Source organism: Pseudochaenichthys georgianus, unplaced genomic scaffold (assembly GCF_902827115.2).
Source record: "Pseudochaenichthys georgianus unplaced genomic scaffold, fPseGeo1.2 scaffold_224_arrow_ctg1, whole genome shotgun sequence".
Lineage (NCBI taxonomy): Eukaryota > Metazoa > Chordata > Actinopteri > Perciformes > Channichthyidae > Pseudochaenichthys > Pseudochaenichthys georgianus.
The window spans coordinates 250,416-277,605 of record NW_027262877.1 but is presented as its reverse complement, the minus strand read 5'-3'; the positions used below and the strand labels follow the sequence as shown (position 1 = coordinate 277,605).

At 41.8% G+C, this 27,190-nt stretch overlaps 1 protein-coding gene across 1 annotated transcript in view; it reads right to left on the bottom strand.

The window, feature by feature from the left end:
* LOC117441976 (zinc finger protein 721-like) overlaps nt 1–27,190 on the bottom strand; it is a 243,453-nt gene that overhangs the window by 26,996 nt on the left and 189,267 nt on the right. The window contains exons 6-7 of the mRNA XM_071202319.1: nt 24,694–25,617; nt 319–1,158 (exon numbers count right to left, since the gene is read on the bottom strand). Of these exons, the coding sequence (XP_071058420.1) occupies nt 319–1,158; nt 24,694–25,617 (1,764 nt within the window). The remainder of the gene's footprint in view (nt 1–318; nt 1,159–24,693; nt 25,618–27,190) is intronic.

Below are 27,190 nucleotides of genomic sequence, written 5' to 3'. Positions count from 1 at the left end.
ATGTAAAGCAATGAAACAGCGCGCTGTCGGCAGACGGACAGAAAACGAAACTCAAAGGAACAGTGAACATTATGCCTGTCAATTCTGACGTTACGTCAACAGATGGCGCTGTTGGGATGCGATCTGTAATGGAAAAAAGGATTACCCAACACAAGGCCAATAGATGGGAATTGTTTATTGTAAACTGTGAAAAAAACAAAATATGCTTAATTGCAGCTCCTACACTCTGAAACCCACTATGGTTTTTCTCCTGAGTGAACACGAAGATGTGTTTTGAGAGCATCTGATCTAGTGAAAGTTGTCCCACACTCTTCACACCAGTACGGTTTTTCTCCCGTGTGAATACGGTGATGTGATTCTAGAGCACCTGATGTAGTGAACGTTTTCCCACACTCTTCACACCAGTAAGGTTTTTCTCCAGTGTGAATACGTTGATGTGTTTTGAGAGCATCTGATCTAGTGAAAGTTGTCCCACACTCTTCACACCAGTACGGTTTTTCTCCCGTGTGAATACGGTGATGTGATTCTAGAGCACCTGATTGAGTGAAAGTTTTCCCACACTCTTCACACCAGTACGGTTTTTCTCCAGTGTGAATATGTTGATGTGATTTGAGAGCACCTGATGTAGTGAAAGTTGTCCCACACTCTTCACAGCTGTAAGGTTTTTCTCCAGTGTGAATACGTTGATGTGTTTTGAGAGCACCTGATGTAGTGAAAGTTTTCCCACACTCTTCACAGCTGTAAGGTTTTTCTCCAGTATGAATACGTTGATGTGTTTTGAGAGCACCTGAATTAGTGAAAGTTTTCCCACACTCTTCACAGCTGTAAGGTTTTTCTCCAGTGTGAATACGGTGATGTGTTTTGAGATTACTTGATGTAGTGAAAGTTTTCCCACACTCTTCACAGCTGTAAGGTTTTTCTCCTTTGTGAATATGGTGATGTTTTTTGAGATTACTTGATGTAGTGAAAGTTGTCCCACACTCTTCACAGCTGTAAGGTTTTTCTCCAGTATGAATACGGTGATGTGATTTGAGATGACTTGATGTAGTGAAAGTTGTCCCACACTCTTCACAGCTGTAAGGTTTTTCTCCTGTGTGAATACGCAGGTGGCGCTTTAAATGTCCAGATGATGTAAAGGATTTGTCACATTGCTGACAGCTGTGACGTCTCTCTCTTCCTTTCGGTTTCTAGAACAGACGGACAGAGAAAGAGAGAAAGTCAATCTAAAAAGCATAAATACACAAGTTAACACAATAAAAACTCACTTAATATAAACCTTGAGTTAACAAAATACTACTTATCATGTTTGTCTTTATTATATTTGATACAGTAATACAGAAATATTCTAACCAAAGTATATACCAGAGGTGGGGGACTCGAGTCACATGACTTGACTTGCCTATTTTTTGACTTGAGACTTGCTTGACTAACATTGATAAAAGACTCGACTTGACTTTGACTTGGTATTCATGACCTGAGACTTAGGCTTGAGACAGATGACTCGAAAGGACTTTACTTTTTAAAATAGAATATTTGCATTTGTATTGTACGAAGCCCCTAGAGGGCAATGAAAGAAAAAAAAGAGAGAGCAAGTCTCTCGTTCGCAGGAGAAAGTAGGAAGTGGAGCGCCCAGGAGACGGCCGTTTCATTGCAGACTGTTATGTTTATGTGGGGAAATACATACATTATTTGAGATATATTTCATTACATTACATTGCATTTAGCTGACGCTTTTATCCAAAGCGACTTCAAACTCGGACTTCATTTTAGGGACATTTCGGCCAGGGGTGTAGAGTTATTTGTTCAAGCACCGGATCGGCAAAACAGGAGAGTCTGTGAACCAGTCTGCCTTGACCTATGTATTCATGTCTGACTCTCACAGTATCTGCTGCTTCATAGAAGAAACCCTCCTTCACTTCATGAAATCTCTGCAGCACCAGGAGGCAGTAAAGTGCAACTCAGCAGAATCTGAGAAGAGCAGCAGCAGCTGCAAAGAGCTTTGCCTTCACTGTGTTTACCTTCATTAGAACAGCTAACGAGCGACCGCAGGCTGCTGCCTGAAAATAAAACTCTAGTTTCATAACCACTGTCTTTTAACTGATTAATTAATGATAATGATTAATGATAATTACACCATATCAACATTGATTTTAACTTCTAACAGTATGTATGTACATCACTATGTATGTAGTATGTACTGTATAATGTACACATGTAGAGTTGTAGAAAATACATGGTGCACAGACAGTACAGTACACTCTGACTGTACAGTCACTACAGTGTAGCCTATACTGTACATAGTAGGTGTGTAACAGTGTAATGCGTATAGTAGGGGTTTCACCAACTAATCGACTAGTCGACTACCTTTACCACTAGTCGGCGCTGTAGGCCCTAGTCAACTAGTCGTGAACAAAATGGAGGTGAACGAGGTGCCACAAAATGCTCCAAAAAACGTCCGACATTCATATGTATGGCAGTACTTCAAAGAAGACGTAACCAACTCCACAGTTAAGTGTCAGTTGTGTACATCTGTACTAAAGTACAACAAAAATACTTCTGCTATGCGCAACCACCTAAAAATGAAACACCCGCTGCTGACAGCTAGCACTAGCAGTAATGCTAGCAGCACCAGTGAGCAACGGACCGCCGTCAGCACAGGACAGAGACAGACGAGCATTATTGATTTTTCCAAGCGCCCCGTTACGGACAAAAGAAGACAGCAGATAACAGACTTGCTTATCAACTTTGTCGTCAAGGATGTTCGACCACTTTCTGCCCTTTCCGGAGAAGGCTTCAGGGACATTATGAAGTTTTTCGAGCGAGGCTATAAGATCCCGTCACATGCTACACTTTGGAGCAACATCATGCTACAGTACAACACTGTGAAAGCGAGGATTGCCAATGAGATGAAAGATAAAAGTGTCTCACTAACCACTGATCTGTGGACATCTTGCACCATGGATCCATACATCACCATAACTGCCCACTACATCACAGACACCTGGGAGATAAAATCCAGAGTGCTGCGAAGTTCGCGGAGGACAGCGAATAATGTGTTGCGCAATGGATTTACGTGGCATTTAAGTTTGCGAGTTTTTTGCTGTACATTTTGGTGAGTCCAGTTACCGTTTCTTATTTACGAAGTCACTGTTTGTTATGTACTAAGGCACTGTTTGTTATTTACTCAGCCATGTCACACAAATTTAAAATAAAATACAGTTTAACACCTCTCTTTGTGTGTCTTTGTTATGACGCAACGACTAGTCGACTGCTATTTTGAAAAATAGTCGACTAGTAAATATTGGTAGTTGTGAAACCCCTAGCGTATAGTCTACTCTACACTCCACCTTTCAGCTACGTTTTAGGGATTTAGGCTCAGTCAGCTCAGGGACTGTTTGGTTACTTTAGTTTGGTAAATGAAATAAATGTTTGAACTTTGTAGTCGTTCACTGTAGTTGCTGTCATAAGTCATTTGTAGACTAAGTGGCAAACAGTGTTTTTTTTTACATTGTACTTTGTAGAGAAATGTAGACACAAGTTGGAGCGCAATAAACCTGACGAGTTTGAATTTGATGAGTTAATTTTCAATTGATAATTAGCTCACAATAAGTTCACTTTAGTTACTCACACAACTTGACACAAGCCATGGGTTCAGGTCCGGACTTATAAGTCTGGACCTGAACCTGAACCTCTGGACTTGAGTCCGGACCTGAACCTGAATGTGAGTCCAGGTACGCAGTAGGGATGCCAGCGATTATTCGAATATTCGTTACAGTCTCCATAATCGAATATTATTTTTAAAAATCGATTTTATTTATATATTTTTTTTTATTATTTATGTTTGTTTATTTTTCTGGCTTAGTTTCAACCAATATATATATAAGTATATATATATGCTAATAATAGTAATAGTATTAATAATTGTAAATGGCCATTGGTCACACCACCAGTTTGTTTTACTGTAAACTTGGAGGAAGCCTGCGTGCAGAGCAGACTGCTGCTGCAGCACGCTACACACCGACCCCACCCCCACCCCCCCTCTCCCTCACACGTGCGACTAAAGATGAACAAAGCGGCAGCCGGCAGGTAAAAAGAGTTCCTCCTCGTGGAACTACTTCGAACTTACAAGTCCAAAGGAAGTTAAATGCAAGCTCTGCGAAAAGACGTTGGTCTATCACAACTCAACCTCAACAATGCGTTCGCATTTGAGTGTGAAGCACGCCAAAGAGGTTACAGAGAGAGACGCAGCACAGCTGGCCATTACCAACTTCACTTCAAGGCCACGTCGTTGTGATGACATGCTTGTTTGTTGTTTGTACTGTTAAACATGTTCCAGTAAAGAAACAACGGAATTCCTTTTGCCTGAGTTTTTTTTTTTTTTTTTTTTCTCCCGCGGGGGGGGGGGGGGGGGGCCGAATAATCGATTATTATTCGCCAGGGCTGCCGAATAATCGATTTTGATCATGGTCAGTTTCTGGCAACCCTAGTACGCAGCTCCAAGCAGACATCTTGGTGTCAAAAATGGCCAAAATGGAAGTAAATCCATACCTGATTTACTGGTATGCCGCTTTCCTCACCAGTAGAGAGCAACTTGACCAAACCCTGTCATCTGCCATCACAACCAATGTAGGGCCCCCCAGGGCTGCGGGAGTTCAGCTGTGCTCTCAGCTTCTTTTAGCTTCTTTTGATGACTTTACTGAACTGCTGTCTATAGTGTGTTTTGACTTTGACCGTCTAGTCATTGTTGGTGATTTTAACATCCATGTTGACAACCCCCAGGACAGAGGGGCTAAAGAACTGTGTAGGAGCCAATTAATTGTGGGTATAAAGGTAGGAACCTATGTGTGTTGGTGAGAGGTTCCGCCGGAAGGCCCATACAGTTTTTGACCACACCCGGAGAGCACACTCACAAGGAGCACACACGGAGAACACGCACACAAACACAGGATTAAAAACAAAGCAAAAGGTATTGTGTAAACCATAAATATCGTGTGGTGAATTAAATAAAGAAACCAGTAAAAAATGGAAATAAATGGACTATTTGGAACTGGAAACGTTGGTTCTGACTTTTATTTGGCAGCAAACAAGGTGTGCGTCAATTACACCCACCAAGCGGATCCTCAGAGGCTTAAAGCGTTGGCTTAGCCTCTACAGAACTGTTTTGTGTTCTTGATAACTATGGTGGGGACCCTCTCATGACATCCAACTATAGGCCCATCAGTATCTTACCCATAGTATCCAAGGTATTTGAGAAATTGATTGCCAAACAAATCATCAATCATCTCAACAACAGCTCCTTGTGTTCAAATTGAGAACCATAAGTCTAGTGTTTGTCAACTGGAGTACCACAGGGCTCTGTATTGGGCCCAATCCTGTTTAGTATGTACATAAATGATCTGCCTTCTGTGTGTGGAGAATGTGATGTATTAATGTATGCTGATGATACAGTTGTTTTTACTCATGGCAGAACCGCAGAAGAGGCTGCTACCAAGGTCCCTGATGTGTTGGAGAATATTACATCCTGGCTTAACAATAACTGTTTGCAACCAAATGTCTCAAAGACAGTGTGTATGTTCTTCTCCAAGGGCCACAGCATTATAACAGAGCAAGATGTTTTCTTTTCTGGAAGGATTGATCAGGTTGACTCGGAGTACAAGTACTGAGGAGTACATATTGACACAAACCTCAATTTAAAACCCATATCAAAAAGGTCTGCAATAAAGTAAAGTCCAATCTGTCAAATTACAGATACATTAGAAACTTGCTATCATCTGCAGCAGCTAAGCTATACCTTCACTCCATGGTCCTCTCCCACATCTACTACTGTCTGATCAGCTGGTCTGATGCTCACTCTGCAGCTCTAAGGCCACTGGAATCACTGTATAAACAAGCACTCAGAACACGAGACACAAAGCCATTCCGGTATCATCATTGTCACATTGTTAAAAAGTATAATCTGTTCAGCTGGGGAAATCTCATGGTTTACAAAAACATCTGCTTAGTTTATAAGACCACTCGTGGGTTGGCTCCTCCTCCTCTGGCTGCATCAGCCTAAAGTCCACCTCAACCAGAGATACTAGAGGTGCGGCTAGGGGAGACGCACCACCCCATTTAGGAAGAGCGCATTCAGCCAGGCTGTCTTTCATTCCACGCATCCCATCAATGGAATTCAATACCTCAACCAATGAGAGTCCTCATCCTACTACACATTCAAGCACAGTGTTACAAAGTGGCTCATTGATAACCAACAGTGGCAGCACTGATGTGTGGGTGTAGGTGTGTGTATGAGTGCGTATTGTACATTTTGTATTTATTATCATGACTTGCTCCTATCTGCATCAGCCTAAAGTCCACCGTGTAAAGGTCTTCAATGACATCCACTTATACAGTTTAGGAACTGGGGCAGTAACTATAGTAACGCAGTGTAGGCGGAGCCGCGACGTCATCTTCAATGTGTGTCACTACCCGATCTGCAGCCCTGCCCCATCTGCAGTGCGCATGTGCGAGATGGTCCGCCATATTTGACAACTCCATACGGCAACTCTAATGGGACATTTGACACAGTGGCGTTTGGCAAAGCAGAAAAAGAACACTCAAAAAACCCCACAATATTAATCTGAACGAGAGAGAGACGAGTTATTGTTATTACAACGTGACTTCACTATTATTGAGCAACTCCTTTTGTTGGGTCATTTTATTGGGTTAAGTACATTGTCAGAATAAGTGAGAAATGGATGTAACTTCTGTTGGACAGCCATCATACATGCTGAAGAAATATTGACTGAATGTATGCAATATGTATGGCATTCATAATTTATATCTAATTACATTAACTGTGAATGTCCTTCATTTTATTTCAAATAACAAAATATTTTAATAAAGATATTTCAGACGTTTATGACTCGCGCATGCACGATGCAAATCGGGCAGCCGTCTAGACGTCAAATGTCCTATTAGAGTTTCCGTATGGAGTTGTCAAATATGGCGGAAGCTAAACAAGTACAAACCACAGACTGTCCGTGTCATGGCGAATACAGTCGCTGCTTTATTTATGTCTCAGTATATGGTAGGGGTGTAACGGTTCACAAACATTTTGGTTCCGTACGTACCTCGGGTTTTAGGTCACGGTTCAGTCCGGTACGTTTTCGGTACCGCAGAAACAATTATCACAAAACATAAAATATATAGTTTTTAAATTATTATTAAACTGAATATTCACTCAAATAAATACAGAATCTAATGAAATGAACATTGAGGTGCAGCATGTGGATGAACTGAAATAACCTGCATCTGAACTGCACTGTTCCTGAGCAGCAGCTTGGCATCAGGACTTGCTTGTCGTTGTGTTTTCATGTCGTCTAAAGAAAGATGAACTCGTCCACATGGCTGCAGAAAGGGCAGATCTGCTGGCACTAGCATGTCTCCTGCTGTGGAGAACACCCTCTCTAGGGACAGAGGCAGCACAGCCAGGTAGCGCTTTGCTACCATGGCAACACGAGGATACTTGGCGTTGGTAATAGCTCTGGCTCGGTCTGAACTCTCTGCGAGCGGTGGAGGCTACATGCTAGCGGGAGTTGGGTTTGCACTTCAGTCGGTTTTCTTTTGGTACCGGTGATATTCACGTTCGGTGATGCCTTTTCAAATGAGTGAAAGCTCGATGTATTGCCAGCCGCGTAATGTATAACTGGATAGTATCTTCATTATTTAAACTATATGACACGGGGGGGGGGGGGGGGGGGCTCTCTATAAAGGCCGATCAGGAGAGCTGGATCTGATCGATATGAACCGCGAAGCACACAAAATGGCGACGTCAGAGTTCCCGTCTATCATTAGCTAGAACTAGCTGCATCTGATCGATATGGACATAAACGCGAGTGAAGTCTGATCTGACGGGAGAGAGAGATCAGCTGCAGCGGTGAGCGGACAAAACACACACTTCAGGTTAGAATATCACACGTAGCTATTTTAATGACCTCTCAAACTACCGTAACTAGTTATAGATATGTTTAGTTTCACTGTCGGGTCCCTCATTACTGGATCCGCGAGCTGCATGATCCTGGCATGATAGATTGCCCGATGGGGCACCCAGCAGGTGAGGCTTCCTTGCCCGAGCTAGATACTAGACGGTCCCGGGCCATCGGGCAGTCCTTAATGTCGAGCCCTGCGTCACACCCCTAGTAGATGGCGCTCCGAGCTGAATAAGGGCGTCAAATGAAGGCAAGACGCCCGCCTGGCGGAAACGCTGGAGTTAGGAATATCTTGTGATGAAGTGCACACTGACCTGAGCTCCAGGGGCCTCCTTCTTCTCCTCCATGCTGCTCATCAGCTGTCCTGATGAAGACCACAGAGCTGCTTCATTATTAATATAATACAAATATTTAGATATAATTCATCACAAACTGTCAGCAGTGAAGAGGAGGAATTCAAAGAGTTTATTCAATGGTATGTTCTATTTCTAGATGCTTCTATGTAGTGTTTTATCACACCACATGCAGTGCCTTGTCTCATCTATGCTGCTGTGACGTAAACATGGTCCAAATGGATCCATGTGGTCAATGTGATGCTAAGCAGAGGAGAACATGATAGAAAGGTCAGATAGTTATTAACGTTACATGCACATTACTTTAACCATTACGATAACAACTTGGTTTTCTGTGTAAATTATTACTAATATAATACAAATATTTAGATATAATTCATCATAATCTGTGTAGCAACTTACATTCTAACTTACAGCTCACAGTTAGTTCACTTTTATTTCATTAAAATGACTTTATTCACATAGAAAGTGACATTAATGGATGTTTGAACCACGGTTATAACGCTATCCGTGTGAAACTATCACTAAGTTAACACAGAAAGAAAACATTAGCTAGTGAGACTGTTTAATGTACTCCATGTATATGTTACAGGTCCCCGATATGAAGACCACAGTAGCAGTGATGATACCTGTGAGCAGGTGAGACAGGAGCAATGAGGACACGGGTTATTTGGTTTCCTTCCAGATTGCTTCTGTTGGTAGTTGTATTACACAAACGAATTTAAACATCTTAATTCTCTTATGCATTTCAATATATTTACTTAATCATTCACTTTTCTGACAGCTCCATCAACACACATCCACTGTCAATAACCCCTTCTGTGACAAGCACACATTCAAGCTGAATTTACATTCACTAATCTTTTTGTACCTTTCATACATCTTGTTTTACAGTATTAAACCTGTATTAAATATCCCTTGAAACTGTAATTTCGACTATTACCCTTCTGCCATTCATTGCAGGTCACTAAAATGCATTTAAACTAGAGAATCATAATGCTACAAACACTACAGCATACTTGTGTAACACACATCCAGTATAACACTACCTAAACTATACCTTTCATAAGGTGCACATTTATTCATAACTTCCCATGTATGGAAATATTTAGTGGGCGGGAGCCTTCAGACACTAGCTCACTCGCACCATTTCCGTGTCAGACCACGTTATCCCCAAGATGGCGCCGCGCGGGGAAAGCTAAGCTAATACGCACACACATTCATACACTCGTTTTAACATGTAAACAGCGCTACAAACACTCCACACGCTTAGTGGGCCGTCACACTATATACGCGAACATTATGGGGGGTTCATATGATTTGTGCAGCTTTTACTAACCTGTAATGAGCAGGTGAGATAGGAGCAATGAGGACAAGGGGTTATTTGGTTTCCTTCCAGATTGCTTCTAAGGAAACACCGGAAGTCCGTCCCTCTAACCAGTCCCCGGAACACAAACGTTCCGCCACACTACCAAATGCACTGCTCAACCCCGCCAACGAAATGAAAATAGACAGATGTACAAAACAAAGGCATATTCCAACTCCAAACAATAATACTTATTATATCAATGTGGTCACACATCCCAGGGGTGCCACATATACAGTATTTTCTGCATATTGTGTATTCTTTAGATACTCTAGTGCAGGGCTCTCCAACACGTCGATGCTACCGGTAGCTCGCGGGCAGCTTTTCAGTAGCTCGCCACTCGATTATCGATTAGTAGTAAGGTTGCTTATTGATTTTTCAATAAAACGTTTTTTTATTTTAGAATTGTTTCTGTCACACGAATATCAAATTGGTCGGTGACGCAGAGATCAAGGAACAAACGTGACAGCGGCACAGCGACGCCACACACGGAGCAGTCTGCTTTCTCCACCAACACCAGTCCAGAACCAACAGCAGAATGACCCGCTCTGAATCAGTCCGTGTCGCTGCGGCTCAGACACACAGGGAGGGATTTGTGTTTTAGAGAAACACTCGTTATCGTTATGTCAGTTTTTTTGGTGGATTCAATCAAGTCTTTGATTGCAGAGTATATGAATGTCCTCTTGCTATTTTCAGTTGATAAATACTTATGTAAAGTTTGTGAAGGCAGGAGGAAAAAAGCTCCCGCGATCACCGCCCCCTCCCCTAATCAGGGGCGCTGTAAGGGGGTGAAAAGTTAGGACGATTCTAAGGGCCCGTGACTGACAGGGGCCCCAAAAATTGTAGAACATTAAGAAAAAATGTTTAAGTAACCTTTCATCAATCATCAATCATCAATAATTAACATTAATATAACATTGATAATGTACTCACTAAACTTGCGATTAAATCTCACTTTTTTTGTTCGAAAAGTTAATTATCCAAAGCATCGAACCCCCCCTCTATTTACATGTAATGGTTTGGTCCTGTCTCCAAACGCTGTGCGGCACCGCATTTTCTAGCAGAGTGAGAGCATGTGAGGCAGGGATGCGAGTACTTACGTGTGTATAATGTCTCGACCACTACCAAAGTCAGGCTTTCATAAAGAAAAGAAAGGAGAGAAAGACAAGAGAGTTTTGCTCTGATTTAGCACCACCATCAGGCCTTTTCATTTCCGTTTCCGTTTTGTTTTCCATTTACACTTTAATACCTGCTTATTTTGTAGTTGGTATGTATACTTAATTAGAACATCTGCTGCTTATGTTATATGTTATAAATGATAATATGAGTGTTAATGTTCACTTTATTTTAATTTAAGAGGTCATGTATATTTAAGTTATACTTATTTTGATTTACGAATGTTCCATTCAAAAATGTTATTAAAAAGGCACCATAAAAAATGACTATTGAGGTCTATTGTCAGGAATGTTAGTGTTATATCAAATAGTGAATTCTACTGCAGCAGAATGTTGCACGTCTGCACAGTGTTATATGTTCACCGCTCAGTGTCAGTAAATATTGTGCAGTTAGTATTGGACTACAAGATAGATGCAAGCCTGTACAGGTGGAGTTATTTAAAGCATAAATGAGTCGGTTGGGTTCTGGAGGTGTGGTTACAGCTTTGTGCTTGGTTTGCGTGGCCTGTGCCTGGTGGTGGGGCCCAATGTGATATCTTTTCATGGGGCCCAAAATCCCTGGCGGGGCCCCTGCCCCTAATGGCTGATAGTGACCCGATAGAAACTTTATTATTCACTTAATCACTGATTGAGATGATGAAGCTAACTTAGTCTCAAACATTCATGGGATTTATGCAACAGTAAGACAGAGAATGTGAGTGTGCACCCACATGCAGTATTTTTGTTTTTACATTGCTGTTTTAAATACTCCTGTTGTCTGCTGTGTTCAGACTCAAGTCATGTGTGTGATGCCACATTTAAGACATTCAGTGTCTTTTTTAAACAGAAGGCCGTTGCTAGAAGCTGCAGCATTAGTTTTTTGTTTTTGATGGTGGAACAATTTCACACACAGATATAGGGAGGCTCGACCTATACAATTGATTTATTGTGGTTTATAATTTAATGTCAAGAAGAAGAAGAAGAAGAAGAAGAAGAAGAAGAAGAAGAAGAAGAAGAAGAAGAAGAAGAAGACTGAACTGTTCAGTGTCAATCCTGTGGAGATGGAGATGGAGGTTATAAATCTCCAAAATCATGTTCAGCTTAAGTCTCAGAAAACTCTAAGAACATCACCAAGCAGCAATAAACACGTCTGCTTTATTTGGCTCTACAGACCTTTGTGAAGCAGCTTTTTGACATGAAATCTAAATACAGAACAAGACTGATGAACATTTAAATGACTCTATTAGAGTGAACCTAAGTGGGTACACTCCAGCATACACCTCTATGGTGACTCCATGCAGCGCCATTCATGAATGCACTTATTTTACACATGTGCCATAAGATGCTTGTCAGGTGGTGATTAAGGACATGAATGTGAATTCTCAGTGAAGTACTCACTATGTGGGCCATAATAATATGTGAGACATTGTCGTTTTCTTGGACCTTGATGTGAAGTTAAGATTTTTGATAAGCTTTAGGTATTGCAATTTCACACGTGTACAAAAGTATAGCTTAATTCAACTGATGAGTGCTCTGTGAATACATGTAATGTGATGGAAGTAGCTCTTGGCCACTTTAATTTTTTTAAAGTCGCTCTCAGATGAAGAAAGGTTGGAGACCCCTGCTCTAGTGATATGTGTCCTGTGTGTATACTTGCTGCTAATGCTTCATTTTTATTATCTTATTGCATCTTTTAAATATGTTTAACTCGTGTAATGCCTGAAAACACTTCTGCTGGGACACAATCATTTCCCAGTTTAAGATAAATCATTATTTAAATAAAGTATATCTATTTATCTAATGAGCTAAACCGTCGCTTAGCTTAGCGTTAGCTGCTAACTGAAGAACCCCATTCATTTCAATGGGAAAAATGCTACGCCGCGGTGAATGGCGATGCTAATAATAGTTAGCATACATTTAAAACCATATCTATGGTAAAGAGCACCAACACAACAACTCAAACCGTCTTAAAGACAACTGGTGTAATAAATAACTAACATAAAGTCAGCTGAGCATTACAAATCAACTGTTACTCCCCAGAGCCGAACTGGAATAATAACTGTAGCTGTTAGCCGATAGCCGTTAGCTGTTAGACGACAGCTTTTTAGATGATAGCTTTTAGACTGTAGCTGTTAGCCTTTATTTAAAGATAGTTTGAGAATATTTTTGGCGCACATTTAAAAAAAAAAATTGTGAGTTTCTTTCGTCCAAGATTATAGCTGTTGTGTTAAATAAGATAACTTCTGTTTCGTGATTAACTGTAAGCTAGTGATGTTACGTATTGCGCCAAGGCTTCGGAGTGTGTGTCGAGTAACCCCCGAAGCTTTTTGTGAAGCAAGTATCGAGACTTGTATCGTTTTGGGCCAGTGACGTCATCGATGACAAGCGAAGCCTCGCTGCCTATCGATACCACGTGAATGCTTCGGGAAGCCATTCAGATCGGTTGAACCATAGATATATATATATATAAACACTGGATACAGCGTGGGAGGCGGGGCCTCATTCATTCCTATGAGAGTTGCTCATTGGCGCATGATTTTCATTTCATTTCAAACCTTTATTTAACCAGATTGGTCCCATTGAGATTATAGATCTCTTTTTCAAGGGAGACCTGCAGCATATAGGTTCCACATGAAACATAAAACAATAAAGGACATTATACATTATATTTACAGGATACATTGTTATAGACATTTACAAGTGCCCATTGTATCGGCAAGCATTTCATTTACCCTAGCTTTAAAAACATGCAGAGGAATGAGATTGCTCAGTTTCAATTCTTGCTGAAGATTGTTACATCATGTGACCTCAGACAATAGCTGCTTGCAACTCTCTGTGTTATCAGTGAGCAGATATAATACGGGAGTTTACCCAACAAAGCTTTATAGATAAAAGTGTACCAGTGACTGAGCCTCCGTACAGAGAGAGATGGTAAACCTGCCTTGGTATACAGTGTACAGTGATGAGTAAGCGCTTTACAATTTGTGACAAATCTCAGAGCACTGTGATACGCAGCATCCAATTTGCTCAGGTAATTGGCAGGTGCATTCATATACAACAAATCCCCATAGTCCAGCACAGGTAAAAAGGTCACAGAGCCTTTTCCTGGCCTCAAGCCAGAAACAGGACTTGTTTCTGAAAAAGAACCCTAGCCTAACCCTCAGTTTTTTTAGCAGGTTATTGACATGAAGTTTAAAAGAGAGACAATCATCAAGCCAGATACCAAGGTATTTGTAACAGGCAACAACTTCAAGTTTTGTTCCTTGCGTAGTTACAATATCTAAAACAGGCTCTGGTGTCTTTTTAGCTTTTGAAAAGAGCATTACCTTGGTTTTCTCAACATTTAAAAGAAGCTTTAGTTCAGAGAGCTGAGTCTGAATAGTGTTAAAAACAGCTTGTAATTTAACAACAGCCTCTTTAATGGAGGGACCTGCACAATACATTACAGTATCATCCGCATAAAAATGTAAAGTAGCTTCATCCACATTATCACCTACGCTGTTAATATATATGGAGAATAAAAGTGGTCCTAAAACAGAACCTTGTGGTACACCATTAGAAATGTTTAACCACTCAGAAGAGAGTCCATCAAAATGAACACATTGGGACCTTTCAGAGAGGTAGTTCACAAACCACCCCACTGCAAGGCTGGATAGGCCAATACTGAGTAGCCTCTGCTTTAAGATGAGATGATCAACGGTGTCAAACGCTTTGGACAGGTCAATAAACAGAGTTGCACAACTCTGCTTATTATCTAAAATAGTAGTAATGTCATTTACCACTTTCATTGTCGCAGTGATGGTACTGTGTTTCTTTCTGAATCCTGACTGATGTTTAGACAGGATATCATTTATACATAAAAACTCCTTTACTTGTTCACTCACTAAGCGTTCGAGCACCTTAGACAGAACTGACAATTTAGAGATTGGCCTATAGTTATTTAAAATAGTTGCCTCCCCTCCTTTCAGCAAAGGCAAGACATAAGCAGACTTCCATACTTTTGGAATTGTGTTCGTGCTGAGGGAGAGGTTAAAAAGAGAAGTAAGAGGTGGAGCAATAAAATCTGCAGCTATCTTTAAAAAGAAAGGTTCTAAGTTGTCCGGGCCAGCCGGTTTCCTAGGATCTAACTTGGATAATGCTTCACGAACAATACTAACAGTTAAAGGAGTAAAACTGAAAGGGTTTTCCAGACCACATTGTTCAGAGTCAAGGATTGGAGCGTTCACAGGAGCCACACAGCCAAACAGAGAGCCACAAGACACAAAATGCTTATTAAAACAATTTAGCATAGTAGCCCTGTCTGATATAGTGCCAGATGCTGTGGTAAGGCACGGAGGTAGCTCATTTGGGATATCACCAGTGGAAATCGATTTTATGGCTTTCCAAAATTTCCTAGGATTATTCAGGTTTTCTGTGGTAACCGACAAATAGTACTTTGATTTAGCACTTTTTATTTGGGATGTGAAGCTATTTCTTATCATTTCTTGATGATAAAATGGCCCAACTTTTGAGTAAGTGAAACGTCACAGATTACCCGGCATGCCCGAGAAGTACCCGTATGTGCAACACACTCTCACTCCCTAAGCGTCCAATAGCGACGTTTGGTCAGTGTCCGTGGCGTCCAATTGTGACGCTCCTAGGCTCCTTCAGCGTCATAAAGGGACGCAAATAGCTTTCAACTGATTGCAATGTATTCCCATCTGCGTCGGGATTTGACGCTCATGGAAGCATGGCATTCGTTTATGTCGGCTGCCCTTAAAGGCAATGTGAGCGTCCATTCCCATTGGATAACGGAGAATTGTACACCCGGAAGTAAGTATTCCTCTTACTGTGGATTGATGTCACAGTGATATCTGCACTACTCATCGACTAAAAAACACCAGATTATCCTTGTTAATTACACAACATTGATTGGTTTAAATTGTGTGCAATGCTTTTGTATTTTTCCCCTTCGATTCGGAGAAACAAATATTTTTTCTCAGTAAAGGATGGCAGAAGACACTACACTACCCAGAATCCCCAGCTATCGTTTGGACTACACCATGTGCTCTGTTTGACAAACCCCGTTTTTTTCACCATTCATTCCGATGGCTGGCGTCTATGTCACATGATCTTCAAATTTCTCCCTGCAGAAAAAGAAAACATGGCCGAACTTCGTTTTATTCTCGGTGTAAAATGCCTATTTTAAAGTTAGTTTGGCCATTAAAATGCGTTTTGATGTCATTTGATGCGAGAAATATGAGTTGTTATTTCAGATTGTGTGTGCAGTGGATGTACATGATCTTTAGTTTGCTAGTTATTACGAAGATTACTTCAGGAAATCGCGACGTTTTCATTGTTACCAAGGTGGTTGCTTGGGACGCTGCTATCGATATTATTTCTGTTATGTTGTGTAACTGTTTAATGGTGTTATCTTTATTGCTACCCCCGTCAATGTATAGTGTTGGTCCACAGCGCAAACGTATTAGTTTAACAAAATCCGCATCTAAAGATAGCCTACGTTATTTCCCCCCTGTGCAATTCCATTCTCACATCTCACAGCACATCGTCATTAACAAATACCGGAAACAGACCGAAAACATTAAAAAAATTAATAATAATACTTTATTCCGAGTGTGCTTGCTTTTCTCTTTGAAAGTCATCACATAACGGCATTGTAATACACGGTTCGGCTGCATTACATATTACATATCTGCCGTAGTTCTGTATTTATAGAGCCCTGATGAGAAGACAAACATGAGGAACTGAAAACGTGACGTGGATCATAAATATATCAGCCATTAAACAACATCTTACATTTCTTTTCACACAATACGTCTCCTTGCAGTATCAACACTAATTCGGCTCACTTTTATATTTGATCCAATTGGTAGATAGGCTGTATTTACACCATAAAGGTGCACAGCTGATATAAAGGGACACCTGGTGGTTAAAGCATGTTATTGAATTTCATTATTTTTATTATTAGATATTAATACGATCCCTATAAAGTATATTCATTACTCGTTATTCTCTACTAATAGTTCATTAAAGACTGTATGTAATGACTATTTTGCACATCCCTTTCAAGATTTCAAGATTGTCTAAGGTTTATTGACAGATCATATAGGCCTACACAACTGTGGTGTAGTTTTGCACTGAATCAAAAACTTGGGTTGCAGGTTCCTCAATAGTGCATTACAAGACATCTATCAATATGTGTGCATACCTCCAGCAATGTTAACTATGTTGAAGCACTTATTTTAACTGATATTATACATAATATATTATACTCTTATAAGATGTATGTAGATATTTCATCTCCGGCCTTGTCAGGTATTGAACAATCAATAAATAAAGAACACAGAATTGTTGAATATAAAACACAGAATTTGTGTGATTATACTAAATGATTTTCAAATAAACACAACTGCATATTTAACTGTTACACATGCTGATGTAACGCAAATGTTCCAACTTGGGATCAATAAAGTATATCTTATCTTAAGATGATCGATGGCTACTGCCATATTTGCAAAATGTGCCTCTGAACCTTGACAAGTGCATGTTTCAGGCTTATCAATTAATGTCATGTAATGTTATCACAGGGGTCACAAACATAAGACCAGCTGTTAAATAAAGCTCTTCTGACCTTAGCTGGCATGTGGGTATATATATTAATACTGCCCATAATGGGCACCAGCAATTTTCACCCATTTATTAATTATATGTTTTAAATGTGAGTGTTTCCTGTCCCCTAAACCTCCAGGGATGTACACAGTTTAATACTGGCAACTTCTTATTATGGGAAATACGAAAACGTCTTTTAAAACTACAACTCCCAGTAGAGACGTGCCATAGAGAACATGTTGCGAAACAGAATAGCCAGCATGTGTAGTTCTGGGGACGGGGTGGGGGAGGGGGGACGCGGTGGACCCGTTCAAATCCAGTTTTGGACAGTCTGCCGTGGTTCCATCCCATTTCAAGTGCTGTTCGAGAATCGGCACACTCTCCAATCACAGAGCTTGAGGACTATCAGGGGGTTTGTCAAACAGAGCACATGGTGTAGTCCAAACGATAGCTGGGGTTTCTGGGTAGTGTAGTGTCTTCTGCCATCCTTTACTCCTGGGAATGGACGCTCACATTACCTTTAAGGGCAGCCGACACAAACGAATGGCGTGCTTCCATGAGCGTCAAATCCCGACGCAGATGGGAATACATTGCAATCAGTTTAAGCTATTTGCGTCTCTTTATGACGCTGAAGGAGCCTAGGAGCGTCACAATTGGACGCCACGGACACTGACCAAACGTCGCTATTGGACGCTTAGGAAGTGAGAGTGTGTTGGTATGTGCGCTCATATAGCATGCGCAACTTTAACCAAAATGCTCGTTCACATCAAGCACGTCAATTTGCGTACACGTAACAGCACTGCACGTTCATGACCACATGGTAATGGATCGTTATTATGATAGATTTGATATTAACGAGGCGGCAGTTAGCAGCTAGCGACTAGCGGCTAGCTAGTAATGATGCTAATGTGAACATCAATCGTTATATACAAGTGGTCATGAACACATCTGTCCATCAGACAGCTGCTGTGCCTCCTGTCATCATTAATGGACGTCTCTTTAAAATGACCGCTCAGAGGAGAGGAGTTCCCATTTCTCTAACCGCCTGTTGCTTCTCCTCCTCTCTCTCATCGACTCCTCCGTTCGCATCTCCTGTGGGTGGGAAAGTCTCGAGGAGAGAGGAGGGGAAGCAGCAGGCGGTTAGAGAAATGAGAAAGGGCCCATGTAGCATGACTTGCTTTCTGACATTTTGAATCCAGTTATATGACCACCTCTCCACTTCTTTAGTCGCTCGAGCTTCTCCATTACGTATGGGGCACGTCTTCCCCTCATCCACAGAGCCCCATCCTCTGCGTGTAGAGCCCATTGGATGCATGAGTCTCAGCATGTCAACATGTCGTTAATCATGATGTTAATAATATTGGACTGACTGCACTCCCTCGGGGGATACCGTTTTCTATTTCTAAATAACTGGAAACATCTGCTCCAACCTTTCCTCTAAACGTCCCGTCTGTTCAAAAGGCCCTTACCCCATTGATCATTCTCCCTCCAATACCCATTCTCCTCCATGTGATCAGTAGCCCCTCCTCCATGTGGTCAGTAGCCCCTCCTCCATGTGATCAGTAGCCCCTCCTCCATGTGGTCAGTAGCCCCTCCTCCATGTGATCAGTAGCCCCTCCTCCATGTGATCAGTAGCCCCTCCTCCATGTGGTCAGTAGCCCCTCCTCCATGTGATCAGTAGCCCCTCCTCCATGTGATCAGTAGCCCCTCCTCCATGTGATCAGTAGCCCCTCCTCCATGTGGTCAGTAGCCCCTCCTCCATGTGATCAGTAGCCCCTCCTCCACACAGAGGCATACGCCTTTCAATGTCAACGTACACTATTGCCACCATCTCTTTCATTCTCAATGTTTCCCCACGTCATTACTCACTCTCACTAATTCCACATCCAGAGCTGACCTATCATCCTGTCTCTTCTCCTTCACCTTTTCATTCTCTGCTAGCAACTGCTGTGTTTGCTGCCTCTGGATATCACTGAGATGCTCCCCACTATGTACTGCTGCAAGTGTCCTTCCTCACATACCTGCCTTCTCTTTATCCGTCACTGCCAGCCTCTCCCCATCAACCAAAGCTGGCATTCTAATGGATTCCTTTCCCCACTCATCTGCTGAAACATGGACCAGACATCACCTGGTGTTACTCCTCTGCCAATGGTAGAACACAACTCTCTCCATGCTCTCTCTCAAGTGTCCTTCCTCACATACCTGCCTTCTCTTTATCCGTCACTGCCAGCCTCTCCCCATCAGCCAAAGCTGGCATTCTAATGGATTCCTTTCCCCACTCATCTGCTGAAACATGGACCAGACATCACCTGGTGTTACTCCTCTGCCAATGGTAGAACACAACTCTCTCCATGCTCTCTCTCAAGTGTCCTTCCTCACATACCTGCCTTCTATAGTATATGTTGCGTTATGTGGCTTGTGATGACCTCTGTGCTTCCCTCTGATGTTAGCAGGTGTACCGACTCCTCACACCATATCCTACATTCCCCCAATCAGCTTTAGCAAAGCACCACCTGGTTATCTCACCTCCTTCCTGCATCTATACATTATTATTCACTCTAGGAAGCACTGGATAATGGTCACTTCCTCCAGTGTCCATTATAATACAGTCTATCCCATCAGGAGACTGCACCTCCCTGTATGCCACACCATCTTTGAGAAATGACTGCAGGATCTCAGGTCTGCAAAGTGGACAGGTAGGCGAGAAAGGCTTTTTGGAGTCTCAGAGACCAAGGTCCTGTACACTTCGCATCCATCGACTGCACGACTTCAGGTCTGCGATGTGGACAGTACACCTCAAATACATCACTACACAACCTGGGTATTTGAAGATAAGGGGATGTTTATAATATGCTGCAAAACACAACAACTATGCAGGGTGACGAGTCTGTTTCAACAAGTCCTCCAACTCATACGACCAGTTATGCCGATTGTTCAGGCGCTTAATACGTGCTGCTCCCGTTGAATGAAAACGTCACAGATGGACGTTTATTCACAAATAACCCTCTCTGGAAAATCCTAAACTGTAGGATAGTTTGGCATTAAAACGCTTTCTGATTAGATTCCTAGCGAGAAGTGTAGATTGTACTTTTAGAATCCACGTCCAGTCGATGTGTAGGATCTATAGTTCTATAGATATTAGGAAGATGATCTGAGGTACGCGGCAGCCTCCATGTGAAGTCACGGGTTGACACAGAGGGCCTCATCATATAACTTTGCGTGGGGCCACAAGTTGGTTCTGACACACCCATATAAGTCTTTCAATTCCTCCAAATTGTCCTTACTATAAAATATATTATAAAAATATCCTTACTTTGTTGAAAGCAAACTTGAGCTTTTTAGCTAGCAAACGATTCAGTGGGATTCGAGGATGGAAGTTATAAAGATAGTCAACAGATGCAAACTCTTCATTCCCTCTCTAACTCTCCTCTCGTTCACATCCCTCTGCAGACGAGTTGAAAAGTTCACATGCAAATTAGAGACTCTGCCAGCAGCGCTTTATGATCATCAGCGTTGACTCTTTCATTTGAAGACACCAGGTTAACCTCTGAATCGAAGTGGAGTAGAACAAAGTAGCATGCTGCTGTAACAAAAACATTTCCCAGCTTGGGATCAATAAAGTATCTATCTTAAGATGATCGATGGATTCTGCCATATTTGCAACATGTGCTGTCCCATTCCAGTTTGGAAAGCCTGCCGTGGCTCCATTCCATTTCAAAGAGCTGTTGAGCTCAGCGTAACCTTGCCGCACTGCCACTCCAACATCCAATCACAGGGCTTGATGACTAATCACTTGTAAAGCAAGGCGGATGTTGTAGTCCCAAACGATAGCTGGGGATTCTGGGTAGTGTAGTGCCTTCGGAAACTGTAGTGTCAAACCTCCTATTTGTTTCTCTGAATCGAAGGTTAAAAACACAAAAGCATTGCACACCATTTAAACCAATCAGTGTTGTGTAATGAACAAGGATACACTGATGTTTGTGAGTGCATGAGTATTGCAGATATCACTGTGTACCAGGGTTTCCGTTAGCCGGTAATTACCGGTTTTTAGCTGGTAAAATGTATAAAAAACCGGTAAATTCAAAACCTGCCGGTCAAAATGTCTGGTAATAATTAGGGAGGAGGCTCCGATCGATCGGCCGCCGGTCATTATCGGCCGATATTCCCTCTTAATAGTTTGATCGGTGCTGTCTATAAAGGCCGATCAGGAGAGTGGATCTGATCGATATGGACATAAACGCGAGTGAAGTGTAACCGGACGCGCGAGAGAGATCAGATCAGCTGCTGAGTCTGACCGAGACACGCAGCTCTGCATAATCACCTGAAGCCCCGCCCTCTGTTTAGCGAGCTGCTGGAGCTGCATGAGAAACTGACGGGCTGTCGAGAGAGAGAGCGAGAGAGAGCGAGCGAGCGAGAGACTCTCCCGTGTTATTATTCAAAGTTGATGTAAACTTCTGAATAATGTACGTTATCTACTACAAGTAGTTTGTTTGAATGTAATAATTATGTTGTTTGTTGTTTGTGGAATCATTTATTGAAAAATGAATCTGAATGTTTCGATCTGTTACGATTATAAACTGAAGCAATATGAAAATGAGCCCCGTGAACTGAGTTTTAAACTGAAGCATATCTGCTCATAGTCCGGTAAATTACCTTCTTACGGAAACTCTGCTACACAACTCTTATTATTATTATTGAAATATGACCGGTAAGTTTCAAATTAGTCCGGTAAAATAAATTCTGCCCGGACATTTGACCGGCGAGAAGAAATCCTAGCGGAAACCCTGCCGTGTACTCATTTGACAGTGAGGGGAATATATCCGGTCTTATTGTGAAAACTTCGAGACCGGAAAAACTGTTTTCACCCACGCTAACTTTACATGGAAGCTGCACACGTTATCCTGGCGAGACCTCAGATCATCTTCGTGATATCTATCACACTGTAGATCCTACACATCCACTGGACGTGGATTCTAAGAGTACAATATACACTTCTCTCCAGAAATCTAATCACAAAGCATTTTAATGCCAAACTATTCCACAATGTAGGATTTTCCAGAGAGGGTTATTTGTGAATAAACGGGAGCATGTTGTTTCTCACACGACCACACTTTAAAACGTGGCTATGGGTCGTAATCTAAGGGGCTTAAACAATCGACCTCTTTGGTCGTGTTTTGTAGGAGGGCAGGCTGGTCTGTTTCTAAGGCCATTTTATTTGTGGTAGTCTGATCATTTCAACAAGAGAATAGAATCAAACTGAAAACATCGTAAATATGTTCCAGATACATGAAGCAGATAATGAACAGTGAAACTCGCTCATGGACTTTAAGGTGAAGACTTTAAACAAAGGTTTTCCCACACTCTTTGTAGGAGCCATTTTAGGGTGAATGCAGCATGCTGCTTTGCTGCTTCGGTGCTCTTTCATTCCAGTAGAACTCCTCAGAAACCAGTAGAAACCAGTATTTGACCAATTAACAAAACAATTGACAAAACTTTGAACTATGAAATATATTAAACTTTGGTGAGTTTCAGCGGGGTAATGCCATATAGGAGCTCCCTCACAAACACCCAGGGGTTCAATTGGGCTGGGGCTGTCCGGGGCTAAGCCCGGCACATAGGACGATGCTCTGATCATCATCACCCTCACATATTTGTCTACAAAAAACGATATATATGTTAAGACTTTTCTCGTTCTTAATATAGACTATATTTAGGGTCGATATGTGTTGGCCCTGAAACACCGTTGGTGTGAATGAGGTATCTGAGCCTCTTAGCCTGATACCTTGAGGGGGTTTCCCGACATGTCGTTGCAGTAAATGAAAGGGTGTTTCATGTTGTTGTTGCTGTGGACCTTCTTAATACCTTGGAAAATGCCGTTTAATATTTTTTAATAGCCTTAATTTTCGCTAAATTGATTTATCAACTTTTAATACTTTTTAAGACCCCGCGGACACCCTGAATGTTATTTTGAACACTTGGTGGTGGGGTGTATAAAAGGGGTCATAGGTGACAGGAGAGGAAGTGGACCCAGGAGGAAGAGCATACCGATTCTACCAGACGGCCAGCCCAGACGATGCTCATACTACAACTATTGACACAGTGTACTTAAACCGTGGTATGTAAAGCAATAAAACAGCACGCAGACGGACAGAAAACAAAACTCAAAGGAACAGTGAACATTATGCCTGTCAATTCTGACGTTACGTCAACAGATGGCGCTGTTGGGATGGGATCTGTAATGGAAAAAAGGATTACCCAACACAAGGCCAATAGATGGGAATTGTTTATTGTAAACTGTGAAAAAAACTAAATATGCTTAATTGCGGCTCCTACACTCGATCCCGTTTGAATTGTGCCACAAATTACACATATGATGTTTGTCAATTTAAAAGATAATTTTGCAAGTAAAAAAAAAAAAATGTGTCGTAAAACTGATAACACATTTGTTTGTGTGTGTATTATAGAATGATCACACCGGTGACAGTACTCCTCAAAGGGTTCACAAAATATGACTACTACTCTTACTGTTTAACATGTTGGGTTACTTGATGTTACTTCATGTTAAGGCTAATAAAAATGACACGGCTGTAATGCTAACTAACGTGCTAGCTACTAGCTAGGTAGCTAACTTGATCCAGTCACTCCTGGTCCTTTCATCAGACGGGAAGCGAAAGAACGAGCAAGACCCATTGCTGGTATGATAACAACCTGGTACTAAGTACATAGGCATCTTGTTAAAGTTATCTTATCTTATCCAGCGCCATATAGATAGATTATATCTATATGGCGCTGATCTTAGCTATCTCTTAGTGGAGGAAAACAATTGTGACATAACTTACGCAACTCTGGGATTAGTAATCTTTGTAGTTGCGTATTTTTCATAGTCTTATATTTCAACAGTTTTACGACGAACTGTGACTTTTTTGACATGGAAATTATTTTTTAAGATTGACAAACATCATATGTGTAATTCATGGCACTATTCAAACGGGATCGAAAGATACGTTTTCTCTATCCATTGACATAAATACATTATTTTTCGAAAATGGATGCGGAAGTAGATGGGGGGGTGACTTCGCCACTCTATAGATGGGAATTGTTTCTTGTAAACTGTGAAAAAAACAAAATATGCTTAATTGCGGCTCCGACACTCTTAAAACCACTATGGTTTTTCTCCTGAGTGAACACGAAGATGTGATTTGAGAGTACCTGATTGAGTGAACGTTTTCCCACACTCTTCACACCAGTACGGTTTTTCTCCAGTGTGAATACGGTGATGTGTTTTGAGATGACCTGATCTAGTGAAAGTTTTCCCACAATCTTCACACCTGTACGGTTTTTCTCCTGAGTGAACACGAAGATGTGATTTGAGAGCACCAGATTGAGTGAACGTTTTCCCACACTCTTCACACCAGTACGGTTTTTCTCCAGTGTGAATACGGTGATGTGATTCTAGAGCACCTGATGTAGTGAAAGTTGTCCCACACTCTTCACAGCTGTAAGGTTTTTCTCCAGTGTGAATACGTTGATGTGTTTTGAGAGCACCTGATTGAGTGAACGTTTTCCCACACTCTTCACACCAGTAAGGTTTTTCTCCAGTGTGAATACGTTGATGTGATTTGAGAGCACCTGATTGAGTGAACGTTTTCCCACACTCTTCACACCAGTAAGGTTTTTCTCCAGTGTGAATACGTTGATGTGTTTTGAGATCACATGATTGACTGAAAGTTGTCCCACACTCTTCACAGCTGTAAGTATTTTCTCCAGTGTGAATACGTTTATGTCTTTTGAGATGACTTGATGTAGTGAAAGTTGTCCCACACTCTTCACAGCTGTAAGGTTTTTCTCCCGTGTGAATACGTTGATGTGTTTTGAGATTACTTGATGTAGTGAAAGTTGTCCCACACTCTTCACAGCTGTAAGGTTTTTCTCCAGTATGAATACGGTGATGTGTTTTGAGAGCATCTGATCTAGTGAAAGTTGTCCCACACTCTTCACAGCTGTAAGGTTTTTCTCCGGTGTGAATACGTTGATGTGTTTTGAGATCACCTGATCTAGTGAAAGTTGTCCCACACTCTTCACAGCTGTACGGTTTTTCTCCTGTGTGAATATGCAGGTGGCGCTTTAAATTTCCAGATGTTGTAAAGGATTTGTCACATTGCTGACAGCTGTGACGTCTCTCTCTTCCTTTCGGTTTCTAGAACAGACGGACAGAGAAAGAGAGAAAGTCAATCTAAAAAGCATAAATACACAAGTTAACACAATAAAAACTCACTTAATATAAACCTTGAGTTAACAAAATACTACCTATCAACTGTTTGTCTTTATTATATTTGATACAGTAATACAGCAATATTCTAACCAAAGTATATACCAGAGGTGGGGGACTCGAGTCACATGACTTGACTCGAGTCACATGACTTGCCTATTTTTTTACTTGAGACTTGCTTGACTAACATTGATAAAAGACTCGACTTGACTTTGACTTGGTATTCATGACCTGAGACTTAGGCTTGAGACAGATGACTCGAAAGGACTTTACTTTTTAAAATAGAATATTTGCATTTGTATTGTATTGTACGAAGCACCTAGAGGGCAATGAAAGAAAAAAAAGAGAGAGAAAGTATCTTCTTGTTCGCAGGAGAAAGTAGGAAGTGGAGCGCCCAGGAGACGGCCGTTTCATTGCAGACCGTTATGTTTATGTGGGGAAATACATACATTATTTGAGATATATTTCAAACTCGGACTTCATTTTAGGGACATTTCGGCCAGGGGTGTAGAGTTATTTGTTCAAGCACCGGATCGGCAAAACAGGAGAGTCTGTGAACCAGTCTGCCTTGACCTATGTATTCATGTCTGACTCTCACAGTATCTGCTGCCCACAGCTGCTTCATAGAAGAAACCCTCCAAAGAGATGTGCCTTCACTGTGTTTCCCTTCATTAGAACAGCTAACGAGCGACCGCAGGCTGCCACACACACACACACACACACACACACACACACACACACACACACACACACACACACACACACACACACACACACACACACACACACACACACACACACACACACACACACACACACACACACACACACACACACACACACACACACACACACACACACACACACACACACACACACACACACACACACACACACACACACACACACACACACACACACACACACACACACACACACACACACACACACACACACACACACACACACACACACACACACACACTTCAGAGCCCCATTCTCATATGACTTACTCCCACCTCTGGTATACAGGAGACAGAGGGAGACGGCATCCTGTCACTGCGAGTCTCAGTGTGCTCCGTTCCTCTTGGGTTTTGTTTTTTTGTCTAAACTTTGTTGTGTCTGTATGAAACGTCATTTTGAGAGACCATGCTTTTGATCCTGGGGATTACATTGGCCTTCTGCAGACCATGTCTGGCCATTCAACTTTCCAAGACACACCTGAGTGACAGCACGGACAGGTATGGCGAGGAGCCCCGGCCTCTGCGCTGCTACAGCCGCGAGGCTATGCTAGAGCTACAATGCGATCGGCCTCCTACGAATACACCAAGCCATCTGTGCTCTTCGTTATTGGATGAAATCCCTCGGGAGCCGCTTAGAAACACCAGGAAAAAGAGACGAGGAAGGAAGGGAGGCGTTCAGAATACGGCGGAGATTCAGCCGGCCACCACTTCCATCCATCATTCTCACAA